This window comes from Photinus pyralis, unplaced genomic scaffold, assembly GCF_008802855.1.
Source record: "Photinus pyralis isolate 1611_PpyrPB1 unplaced genomic scaffold, Ppyr1.3 Ppyr1.4_unclustered_Scaffold778, whole genome shotgun sequence".
Classification (NCBI taxonomy): Eukaryota; Metazoa; Arthropoda; class Insecta; order Coleoptera; family Lampyridae; genus Photinus; species Photinus pyralis.
The window spans coordinates 91,399-105,070 of NW_022172241.1; the positions used below are offsets into that span (position 1 = coordinate 91,399).

The 13,672-nt window shown below is 34.7% G+C and overlaps 1 protein-coding gene across 1 annotated transcript in view; it reads right to left on the reverse strand.

Annotated features, from left to right (window-relative positions):
- Positions 1 to 13,672, reverse strand: part of LOC116182845 (C-type lectin domain family 4 member A-like) — a 75,481-nt gene that overhangs the window by 12,258 nt on the left and 49,551 nt on the right. Inside the window, exon 3 of the mRNA XM_031503397.1 lies at positions 8,331 to 8,437. Within this exon, the coding sequence (XP_031359257.1) occupies positions 8,331 to 8,437 (107 nt within the window). The remainder of the gene's footprint in view (positions 1 to 8,330; positions 8,438 to 13,672) is intronic.

Consider the following 13,672-nt stretch of genomic DNA (forward strand, 5'->3'; position numbering starts at 1 on the left):
AGATGGAAATTACCTTAGACCAGTTCCGAGCATTCTACCGGCTACTCCGAATTAGGTTTTCATGCAGTTTTCCTAATTCGTAAGGTAAATACCGGAGTAGTATAGACCAACTTAAAACCTTCTGCAGAGGCACCTCTAAATAGCATTATGCGGGTCACTCTGTAATTGAGCGATGCCTGTTGAGGGCCCAAAACAAGAGAGAGATAATAAATAAATAAATAAATAAATAAATTCATGAAAGGGCGACCACAACGATGTGCCCACTGTCCTGGGGGTTAACATTTTAGTGGTGAGGTCACATCGACAAGGGATAAAGAAACGAAAGAAAGTCGTTACGATTTTAATACTATGTTTTCTAATAATAACCATGCTAGTCGTAGAGACATTACTTTTTTTGGGACAGTGAGTAATTGAATTTTTTGAATACCTTTGAATACTGTCAGAAATGTGAGTCAAATTTCAATTGTAGGTCAGTGTTAAAAATCTCAAAAAGACACAGGGTACTCACAATTAATTAATAATTAGAACCCACTGCGGACACGGACACGGCGTGTAACATTCCCCTTTCACGATGATATATGAAGTGTCCTAATGCGAACGTACCACTGTCTTATATACATTCACTTTCACTCTTAAACACCGAAAAACCGTACGCCGCAGATTGCATGTAAACGTACGATAAGGTTCATTATGTAACCGTCGCGGTAAATTAATAATCTTCCGAATAATTGACATTTCTTGTTTTTTTTTCTTCTAATTATCAGTTTAGAATTAAACGTACATGAAACAAATGGTTTTTTAAATTGTTGTTTCATATTGAAAGAATGCATTAAAGTTCTCTAAACTAAAAAAGCTAAAAGCTACTACTACCAATCTACGTACTTTAAATTTGTGGCCAGTGGCGTACTTCTGCATGGTCAAGGGGGGTATATTTTCTAATGGCAACTACTAGTTTTTATTACATATTATTAAAGAGTATACTTTTTTGAAAAGGTGCATAAAATTATTACAATACATAACCAAATTGAAGAAAAAAACTCAATTTAATTTTCTAATTTTGGGAGTTTGGGCATGTTTTTGGTGTTTTCATATTAAAAAAGGTTCATTTTGTAATAAGACCTCATGAAAAATAGTGCTTGCTATTAATAAGGTTACCCTCTTAGTTCTGTAGACGCACGCCACTGTAAATCATTTTTAAGCATATAGATTTACCTTTACATTTTTGATGGTTTGCGATACAATAACTAACAAAAGAATAATGCTTTGTTTCAACGCAAACTAGTGAAATAAAATCAATTAACACAACTGTTTTCCTTAATTTGATTTTTTTTCTTAAATTGCATTATGTAATATAATAAGTTTTTTATATTGCTATATCCAAAAAAGTGTACTCTTTAAGAATATGTAACGAAAACTAGTACTTGCCCTCTTCACCATGCGGAAGTACGCCACTGACCCCAAATTTAAAGTACGTAGATTGGTAGCAAAATTTTTATAATTTTGGATACCATAAAAAGTTTCTTAAAACAATCTTGTTTTAAAGATATACCCAGTGTTTCAGATAAAATGGTCACCCTGTATAGTGAACATACTGTGTGTTTTTATTTATGAGGTCTTTTGCATTAATTTTTCAAAAAACTATTTTTTCTCCAACCACCTGAATAAGACGCTATTTTGTGACAGTATTCGGTACGTAAAACTGACGTTTTGCGGATTAATCGCTTTCACCATGGCAACTGTACAAAAAGTGGATACTTTTGGTCCTAGTACCAAAAAGAAATTGACCTTGAAAGTTGGCCAATTCAAAAATTACAATCACGGAGATATGTCACATTGACATCGTTTTACATTGCAGGTTGTAAGATATTTCTATACATACAAATCAAATATTTTTGCATATTCAATGGAAATAATTATGGTACCTATACGTATGTACATGTATTGAAAATGGTTTACGCTCGCTATTTTTATTTAAACCATGTGTAACGTAATTTACATATTCGATGAGCGTAATTTTAATACGTATACAACCCGCCGTCGCGCGTAACGCCATCTACTTCAGACCCATTGCACTATTATCTGTCATTTTGAATTCAAAATTTGAAAAAGTTAATTGCAATTAATTTTAATTAAAAAACTGTATGGTAAGTTTTTTATTTCAATACAAATATAACAATATTAATTGTGTATGCATTAGAAATGACTGAAACTGATAGCGACATGGATTGCACTCCGCCAGAGATTATAGAAACGGCAGAACATGCTACCTCAAGATTTGCTCCCTACAAAGTCGCGAGAGGTGAGAAGTAAGAAGTAAGAACGAAAGGTTATAAGTTAACTTAAAAACTAGAGTGGCATGACACGTGAGGACAAGAAAGCAGAAGTTCTTATACTAGTAGTGAAACTGTGACTGAATCTAAATTCGAATATAATTTGAAGTAAAGGGGGTTGGAGAAAAAATTTTATGTTTTATTCGTACAAAAAAATGCGTTTTCGGGACTCGGAAGGTTGCTGGACTCCGCTAACGCGTCGTCCAGCAACTATCTTCCTCGTCCCGAAAACTGACATTTTTTGTACTAATGAAACAAATAACTATTAGTGACTTATAAGGATCTTTTCAGATTTCTAAAAAAAGTTCACATTTCACCCCGCATTTCACAGAATAGGTACTGTGTGTCGCGCTGTTGGAACCACTCCCAATGAATGAACGAAGAGTTTATATGCGCATAGAGGTTTATAAATTGAATGTTCCACTGTACAATGCATTGAATCTACTGATTCTGTGAACCACTGCCCATTTCAACCCCTAATACCAGTCCGCGTTCTCGTAGTTAATAGGGGCCTGAGTACTGTCATTTGTGCGTTCGCTCGTTGGGTCAACGAAAAGATGCACTCTCCTCCTGGCTCCAAACATCGGGAAAAACAACATGGCATTATTATTAAAATCTGAATTCAAATAAAAGAACCGACAGACGTCAACCTATTGAATTGTAACTTAAAATCCTACAAGCACGACGTAAATCTTGAGTCCTAACACTACCATTTAGGTCTAAGTCTGGGAGAAGGTGAGTGGAATAATAAGCAAGTGTAATTATCCCTGTCTCACTGCGTATTTAAATTCTATAGCTTGTTTACCTCATAATGAGTTCCCGCAATCTAGGCGACAGAACAAAAAAATTGACTTTATTTGCTTCAGAATAAGAAAATAAGGATTAGGTCATCTCTATATTATGGGAATACAGAGATGGTCACTTATTACTAGAGTGCGGATTTATAGCATTTTGCCTACACGTTAATGTTGAATGCAGAACCTAATGGTTTTGGATATACACGTTTCATGAAAAAAGAAAGCGTTTGAGGCAATTTTTATTTTGCCTTTTTTTGCTTTTTTTTAACAATGGTGCTTTAAATGCCTTTAAACGCTTTTTCTTGCTTTTTTTACATTTCTACACTGAGATTAGAATAATATCTCGCATATTAACTTAATGTGGGCAATAATGTTGGGATTTGCATTTTTTTAATAAAGAATTAGAATCTCAAAATTTGCCACATGACGAATCAATTAAAATCGTAGATTTTCAAAGAGACACAAATAAGATAAACGGTCCCATAGCCGATATAGTTCACAAAAAATTCTGGTTTTCATATTTTTTCGAAAATCTCCAAAAGTCTATAAAAATATTTTATCGGACCGAAGGCAAAATTTTTAATTGCAAGTTTGGAGAAATACATAATTGTTAATTGTTTTTCCGATAATTAGAGTTAGTTTAATCATAATCATGTTTTATTGAGAAAACCAGGTTTTTTTTGTGTGGATGGTTGATTGTGCATTTGTTTGCTTACTTTGCCTTTTTTAAGCTTTTTTGCCCGTTTTGATGCATATAATAAGCGCTTATTTTATAAAAATAAATGCATATTTATCCGCACTCTACTTATTACCTTAGCTTAGCATTTAATTCGTAGGGCAGGAACAAAAGAAACGAATCGGAGAATAAAGATGGCCGTTTTCATTAAAAAGGCGCCACTTTGTAGGTGTTAACGAATCAGTACGGATTGGAGGGATGATTTCGGAGAGAGTTCTTCGAAGGCATTCGGGTTGTAGTTGGAGTAGAACTCGCGTTTGAATTGAGTTTAGATCACCCCAGGAAGTTTCAGTAATTTTTCCAACGTAGTCATTTTGCAGTCAATGTGACTTTCATGTAGATTTCACGGAAGAAATGTGACTTTCATGTAGATTTCACGGAAGAAATAAAAATTCGTGATTTGAAAAGTTATAAGATATCCGCTAGGGTTTTAGCGGAGCAATTCATCAGCAGCAAAATTTTACACGCGTATTTATTAAACGAAATTCGGGGCACGTAAATAGCGAAGCGCTGGCAATTAGAGGCTTTACGCAATGAATTAATTTCACGCTATAAGACATTCGATAACCACTGAAATTTTCGAGTGTTTTAACAGATAGCGTAAAAAGGTATTATGTGTAAAAAAGATCTCTGTACGTTTGATGATGAACTACCTATTGAAGCTCAATTAATTAATTAACAATAAATTTATAACAGTCTTGAAATGCATTCCTTTATAACAGTAAAATATTATTGATCACTCACGAATACACAATTAATACCTTAGTATTTCGGCGTCGAAAGAGGAACTGTCATGTAACGCAATCCGATTTGCTTCTATAATAAAGTCGACTGTTCCCGAGCGGTCGTGACTATTCTAGAAAAAATACGTCATATTTCCCGGAAAGATTACGTCACATTCGCGTTTGTCCTTTATCGCCGATGACTAATCGTTCATGGCGTCTCGATAATTCTGGAATGTTCGCTGCAGTTCGTTTAGAATGAAACTTTTCCTTTTTTGAAAGTCACAAGTTTGTGGAGTGACCAATTAGCCTAGATTATGCCATAAATAAGTTACAAAACGCAACAAAATGCTTTCTGGTAATCTCTATACAGTGATATTTAATAAGGAGAAGACATAGGGACATGTCTACTTTTAAATGACAAAATCTCTTTTGAAGGGCACCCAATTTTATGCAACCAAAATAACTTTTTAAAATAAATAGAGATCTAGCTATCATATTAATTAGTTTGAATATTTTTCCTCTGACTTCCGTAGTTTCATTTTCGTTAGTGTGCGATGTATTCAATTGACGAAAAAGTTAATATTGTCAATTGGTATAGTGCCGGTAACAGTTTAAGGAGCGTAAGACATTTATTTTCTGTGAAGCCAAAGTAAAGGCATTCATTTAATTAATATGACAGCCAGAGCTTTATTTTTGATTCATAAAATTAGGCAGCTTTCAGAAGAGTTTTTTTCATTTAAAAGTAGACATAGGGAAAAACAATCCACGTAAATCTTGACTACTTTTTAATAAATGTTACTGAATATTAAATGAATACCTATTTCCTTGGCCACGCCATAACTTTAGAACGAATGTATCTATTTCATCAACCTTTTTTAAAAGTTTTCTAATACTATGCAGAAGGTTCTTACGGAAAGAAAAACTGGAAAATTGCAGAAAACTTAACAAAGATCTAAACTTTGTCGGTTCGTGCCTTTGACAGTTCGTGCACCGCAAATGTTTAATTTAATTTACTCATTTCTTGGATCGGGAACCATTATGTTGCGGCACATAAACCAGCCAGGCCATTACAATGTTTTCAAATTTGTTCTTATTATTTATACCAATTAGAATTTAATATTTATAGCTAAAGACCATGGCGAATTAATAACCGAAAAATTCCATTACGCATCCATTTAATGTTTAGATCAAATTTATTCTATTTGTTCAATACACTTGTTGACGTTGTGGAATCTTTAGTGTTTGTTAACCAAGAAATCAGAAATCAAACTTCAAAAAAACTGAGTTTGAAGTAAAAAAAAAGGGAATTTAACAGCTTTTCAGTAGCACTGCTATCAGATACCAAAGCTTCTTCCATACAGCTAGTCGTGAACAACTATTCTTTTCTTTGTAAAAGACCATGAGTATTTTTTGATTGAGGAATTTTCAAAAAACGGTTTCTGCAAGTAGGTACGCTAGTTAATTTAACACTGTTACAAGTGAAATAGAAGCTATTTTAAATTCAAGACCTCTTTGTCCTGTACTGACGCTAATGATTTGAATAGTCTCACCAGTTACCCCTAGTCATTTTTTGACACTGATGGAACCTTTGTCGGCCCCCCTGACTCTGATCTTTCGCATCTGCCGACCTCGCATCTCTAACCTTCGAAAATTCCTCGAACACGTCAATTTTGTATTCGAGGGAGACAACTTTTGGAATACAAATCACGAACCCAAGTCTTCACCCCTCTACGTAGGGAGCTTAACCCCTAAAATTTTAAATGGAATCCTATGGCAAATGGCACGTTATTTGAAAGCCAATTTAATCGTGATTATTAATCTGCTTTGCTTTTTAAATTCTATTGATTCGTTCCGGAGATATTTGCATTTGAAATGTTTTTTTCTAAAAAAACCAAAACAAATGCGATCTAAGTCACCTTGTATTAAAAAAAGTTTAAATTGTGCAAAAAATAACAAATAACTTTAAACACACAACATTTATTTCAATAAATGCTCGAATTGCCTTCCGCCTGCTTCCATGCAATAATAAAGATTTGCTTCAAAACGCTGCCGTACATGTTGCAAGATTTCAGGGGTAATCGCTCGAAATTGTTGAGTTATACCATTCTATTCTTTCACTATGGTTATACGTGCTCGCAACCCTTGTAATGTTCCGGGCGGAGTAGCATAAACTTTATTCTTTAAATATCCCCACAAGAAGTAATCTAAAGGACTTAAATCAGGGGAAAAAAACCATTTCAAATGCGAATATCTCCGAAAGGAATCAATAGAATTTAAAAAGCAAACCAGATTAGTAATCACGATTAAATTGGCTTTCAAATAATGTGCCATTTGCCATAGGATTCCATTTAAAATTTTAGGGCTTAAACTCCCTACGTAGAGGGGTGAAGACTTGGGTTCGTGATTTGTATTCCAAAAGTTGTCCCCCTCGAATATAAAATTGACGTGTTCGATGATTTTTCGAAATTTCTAAATTTAATACCCTAAAAGCCCTCTGTATACTTCTCGTTGGGCCACTCTGTATATCTTGTATCAAAAAAGCTTATTGGGCTCTACATAGAAAACTCTTACCGGCCGATATAGGCACGCCTTTTCTAAAATGGAGCCTTGGTCACATCCAACAATTGCACCCCGGTAACTTCGGCGTCATTAAGCATCCGCTAGTTAAATTGAGCGCTTTGCTAATTTAGAATTTGCTTTGATATTATTAATTACTTAGCGTGTAGTATAGAAATTCTTTGATAGAATTTGGTGGGGGGGGGTGCATCCCGTTGTAATTTGATTTTAACTGAGTTTACCCTGACTACAGTGCCCCTATCCGTGACCACCCAATTTGTATGGAAAGCATAGGGCTAATAGCAGTCCATGTACTGTATGGTCTAAGGATTTCCCATGTAAGCAAAAATCCCAAAGGTAACTCATTTTTGACCGCAGAGTATTAATTATTTGTCCTAAATTTTACAGTGAGCCGCTCTTACCGTTACACCCAATAGTTTATATAGCTTTACCATTGGCATTATATTATTTGTACATAATTAATAATCAGTTGTTTGCGTGCATTTCTCTTCAATTTCCTCTTTAGAAAAGGCACGAGAAAGATTTCCGTTTCATCACACAGTCCACTTAATCGTTTGTTAATTACCAGCGCGTGACACACAACCTGCCCAGTTTACAATTAAATCATATCTCTAGAAGCAAAGACTTCTTTTTCAAAGACTAGAAAAGATTACACACTTCACTCCATTTGCGAAAACAATGCAGTGACAAAAATTATTCAAAACTGAAATCGCCTCATTAAAAAAATAATTAAACGAGTGCCCTAATTTCCGGTATTAAAACAACACTAGGAAGTTGCGGAAAACTTAATTTGCATTAAAACTTTACCTAATTCAGGTGCGTAACATTAATTAGCGTTTCAAGACCGGTGGCGATTTTCCATGTTTAAAAGAAAACGGTTGCCACGAATCGACAGGTTTACATTTCGAGTAAAATTTCTTTTGCACGACCTTGCGAAGCGTTAATTAAGAACCCTTGAAAGTGAGGCTCTAGTTACCGCTCGTGAGGGTTTGACCTTTGCTTACGAAATTTTAGTCATCACGAAGGAATCGCCGCCGTTAATGGCATCAGGAATGTTATAAGTTATAACATTCCGATTGCCCCAGGAAAAATTTTTTCTAATTAAATTTCACTTTTCATTACACGCATTCGCGATTTACGTTTCCTGTACAAAAAGAGCCCTTACCTTAAAGAAAATTCCTAAATAGTAACGTTTATCGCCCAGTTTTAACAGAGGCATCGTCCACCGTGTGGAGGCGGGCGACGTCGAGTCGTCGATGCAATTTGGGCAATCTGCAAAAAAATTCTTCTTTTAGTAAAGTCACTCGCTGGCACTTTTCAGTTTAAAAATAAAAATTCACTCGCCATCGTTTATCGCGTTCTTGTATACGTGCGATTGGGTGGCGGAATTGATGCCGCCGAGCAGTAAAAACGAGTGAAAAAACAGCACATTCCACAAAAGCAACATTGTTAAGGAAACGCGACCGTAAACTAAAAAGAAGTATACTTCCTCGGAGGCTGATGAGCGCCGCGGCCTTGCCTAGTGGAGAAAGTGGTTTTTAGTGGTGTACTTTTAACGATAATGGCGCTCCCGTTTCGTCTTTTACCGAATTTGTATAAGTTTGCGACCAAACTGGTCAAGTTAAAAGGGCACGTGAGAACATGACAAGAGCGGACCAACCATTACGAAAAACATTTTTTTACAATAAGTACTTAATTAGCAACAAAAAAAAAGTTGCGATACACCGAAGTTCTTTGTAATTTCCCATGTTCCATATTTCACCTACCCTACGCCATTTCCAAGTGGTCTTCCGTTTCGGCTATAAAAAAAACAATATAACAGCCATGGCGAAATTTGCGCATAAACCAACTATGCGTCGATTGCAATGATTTTGTAACCAATTATTTACATTTATTCATTACGGCAATAAAGTAATTAGCAATGAAAATACAACACTCTTTATACTTGTTAAGAAATTAGGTACGCGTCCAACGATGAAGAGATGTGTTAACAAATCTTTGGACACGCCAATAATAATTATATTACTTCCTACTCAATCTTCCGTTCTTTCGCTAGATCGGAATGTTGTTTTCATTCCATTGTTTTTAACATTGCAATAATTGTCGCTAATTTGTCGTGCATCAAAAAATTGGTTCTTGATTTAATGTATGGTAATATGCAACCCTGTAAACGTTAACATTACCGCCCGTGGAAAAATGCCCCTTTCCTTTATAGTTACAAAAATGGTGCTAGGCGCCAATTCATTGTTGTATTTTTTTTGTAAAATTGTTCTGCCAAAAAAAGAAATCACAATAAATAAAATATTTTGATAAAACACTTTTTGCAAAACCTATTTTTTATTTATAAATATTTCTACGACACGAAGAAACAAAACAGGATATAGTAGAAAAATAAAACCACACCAATAAGTGGAATAGGTATTACAAAAACCATTTGACCCCAACCACAAGATGGACCACGACAGTTTAAAAAAAATTAAAATCAGGTACCAAATTCTTGACATCACAGCTTCTTAGTTCAAACAAGATATTAAAAACAAGGTTTTTGACATTTCACTAAAAGCCAATATCAATGCTGCATATTTTTTCAAACATTTTTGAAAAAATACTTCATATGATCAAATAGCATTTTGAATTTAACAAGTTAATGAACAATACGGGTTCAGGAAACGGCGAAGCACAATCCAACCTTTGAGCAAATTCGTAAATAACACCCTCGCTTGTTTTGAAGAAGGTCTTTGTTCACTTGCAATATTGTTAGATCTATCAAAAGCATTTGATAGTGTCTCACATAGCACATTACTTAGTAAACTGGAACGGATTTATAATTTCGACCAAAATACTTTAAAACTTATATCTCTCAGTAAGTTATTAGTGAAAACATCCTATCCGATAGCTAAATACCAAACGAGGGGTTCCTCAGGGATCCATGTTAGGACCGTTGCCCGTTTCTAATTTATTTCAACGCTTTTACCCAATATATGAATCTATATGCCGACTGTATTCTCCATGCTATGCAGATGACTCCAATATTTTCTCGAAACAAGAGAGCTTGGATGCAGTTTTAGCGAGCAAAAATGAACTGGCCTTTACATGGTGTATAGCCAATGACCTAATCTTAAATTTAAAGGTAAAGCAGAAGTGTTGCTAACTACGTTATAGGGCTAGTCATTGATGAAAAGCTAAGGCTAGCGGCACATACTAATTGTATATGTAAAAAAATTAGTTCCAACATGCAGTGTTATTCATTTAGAAGTAGACATAGCGATTTCCTATGTCTACTTTAAAATGACAAAAACAGGTTATAATAAACTATTCAATTCGGTCGCTATTTCCCTTAAGTTTCTTATGGGATTTTCATGAAATTTGGTGGTTACAGGTTCGGGATGTGTTTAAGAACAATACTGTTCTTTCATTCCACATTTTAAAATGAAGTTACGCTCCTTTTTATAATAAGTTAGGCCGGCAGTGTCGCAGTGTTAGCAGTTCATTGAATTTTAGAGTGACGTAGGATGCTTATCATCACAGATTTAAATTTAAAAATCTGTGCTATCATGGAGATCTGCGAAACCCTAGAAGATACGACGATTTTTTTTGGAGAAAAGAACGATAAGTATTTTCGCACGATTGTGCGCGGGTGCACCATCCTGTTGAAATTAACAATTTCTAACTTATTTTTTGCGTATGTCGTATATCGTTGTATTATTAATAAAAATGTTACTCAATACAGTGTGTACGTTTTTACAAGCCATATAAATAAAGTTGCCGATTTCTAGGAGCACAAAAAGTGGCAATAGGAAAGCGTTTTTTTAATTTTTTTTTGTACCCGTTCAAATAACAGCAGAAAATAATTAAAACGAAATCGGCAAATTTTGGTTGTTGTGGTATATCTTCGCAAGTAATCGGAATTTTCTAGTTTGCTTTACAGCCTGATAATAAGTCTCTAATTGCACAACTTTTCCCTAATTTGACCATCGTTGTATCTTCTACAGTTGCAGAGATAGATATGATAGACATTCTTATCACGGACACAGTGTATATGTTATGGTGAAAGCAATTAATGTGGCGATTATTCATAATCACCGGTCAATGTGTTTCCTTATAAAAATTCAGGGGAAGGGAAACTACTGACACTTATGAAACTAAGAAAATAGTGAATTGAAAAAAATCAAATATTTCCTTGCCTCAATTATCCACTGCCTATTATGAATAATCGCCTCATTCATTACTTTTACCATAGCGCATATATAGTGGGTTTTTTTTAAAAGACTGGCCATAGGATTTTACATGTTAATTTTTCAACCCCTCATTACCTTTTATCTTTGTGAAAATTACAAAGCCTAGCACTGTTATTTTATTCAACATTAACGTTTTCTGGTTATTTACATTATTTTGTGGAGTAATACTCTGTATAAAATAAATTCTTCTGGAGACATAAGTTAATAGGGGGTTAAAGTAGTTTTCGAAGAGCCAGAAATCACTGGAGGGCACTTCCCAAACGAAACAAAACCGTGCAATAGTAAAAAAAATAAAAACTGTAATATAATGTAATATTTTTGTTTTTTAAATTTTTGTTTCGTATTTTTCAGTATTTTTGGGTGTTCCTTCCCATGAAACCAAACTGTTTTGTCGTTTTTTCAACGAAATGTGTAAATAAATGACGATTTTGATTTACCAACTTAATTTCGACTTTAACCAAAAGAAATGGCTCAAAATTAGTTCTTCATGAAATTAAAGTGCAGTTTTCTGACGAAATTTGTAAACAAATGAATATTTTTCTCTACCAATTTAATCTTGACATTAACCAAAGAGAGATGGAATAAAATTTAGTTCATCCCGGTTCATTGCGGTTTTTCTGCAAATAAATGAATATTTTGATCTACCTTACGTCATTCTGCATTCATTGCTGAGTTCCCATTTAATCCTCTTACATGCTACGTTGCAATTTTCCGATATACTTCCTTTCTTTTCCGTTCGTCGATGTTGTTGCTTGTTTTAATACATCCTCTACTATCAATTTCTGACAATTTTCCTCCTCGTTTTTCAAACAATGATCTCGCATCAGATGCCCATAAATGCATTTTTACCACCCACAGGGAGGTTCAAAAGAAAAAGGCGTGGTAGATATTTGCGTAAAAATAAAGCAGTAAAAGACGTTTGAAAGGTTTAAATAGATACAAAACGAAAACCGAGTGGAATTAAAATAAATGGTAAAATTAGAAAAAAAATGTGACAAATTACAGGGCCTTTCGTCGCTTTCCAGAACTTCTTATGGATTGCTTAGGTCCTTTATAACTATTTGAGAACTGTTAACAAAGCACTTGTTTTCGTACAGGAATTATATCATAATTAATGAACGCACCGTACATTGAAGGAAGCTACCAGCTTTATTGAACACCCGGTACTTCGACGGCGCTTTCTTACAAGAAATTCTAGATTATTTTCTAGCAGTGAGTAAAACTAATGTTTCAATTTATAGACCAGTTTTAACCGCTGATAAGGAAACCAGCTGCCGAAGACAATTGCGAAGTTTTTAATTGTTCCCGTAGATATATGTAAATCATTTGAAGCGAGGGAAACATTAATATTTTATGATTTCAGTTCACTTCATTCATTAATAACAGATACCATTAAAACTGCAAGGTCGTGCAGTTTATTTAATTATTGCACACCTTTTGCGTTTGACCCGGAAAATTTCAACAATGGGCATTGCTGGGGATTACCGAATTTGGACATTTCAGTCCGGCCATTTGAGCGAGCTTGAATACCGGTAGCTAATCAGATGTGTTGCAGCCAACCTCGTCTGATTACGTTGTGTCAAATAGTATGAAATGAAGCGCGCTTAATTAACGTGAATTTTAAGATTTGTCCCAGTTAGTTATAATGACCAGAACCCGAGAAATGAAATAAAGAAGCTTCGTGTTTGGGAAGTGATTTAGAGGGGATCTTTTGCATTTTTCGCTTTGCTCGCGTTTTAGGCCGATTCCGTTTTTTTTTAATTTTACGACACGCACCGTTCAAGTTCAAGGGTTGATATTTTTCTTTCCGTTAATAATAAAGGGGGTTTGTTTTCGTTGTTTCGTTTTCCTGTAGCTAACATATACCGCTAGTTAATTTGTGCTTCCGTTACCGGTTTGGGAAATCGTTACCGTTTCAGTATTCAAAGGTTATAGCAAAAAAACAATATGCCTTTTTCGAGAATGCACCGGCGTTCAGTTATTTTCAAAAATATCAACAAATAATTTTAACAAACCCTGCTACGATTCCGATCTTAGCAGTAGCGACCAAGCAGCCGCGACCCACGGCCAAAAATGATTTAACAGCGAGTGAAACACCTTGTATATAGATAATAAGGATAAGTCGATAGAGTCCATCTACATTCTGTTTGATTGTGTGTGCAAAATGATTTCTTATATAAAAAATCACTTCATTTGAATCACTGATTCAAATATTCTTAACTCTGCTGGTAAACTTAAGAAATTGAATACGATCTTGAATGGAACTGGG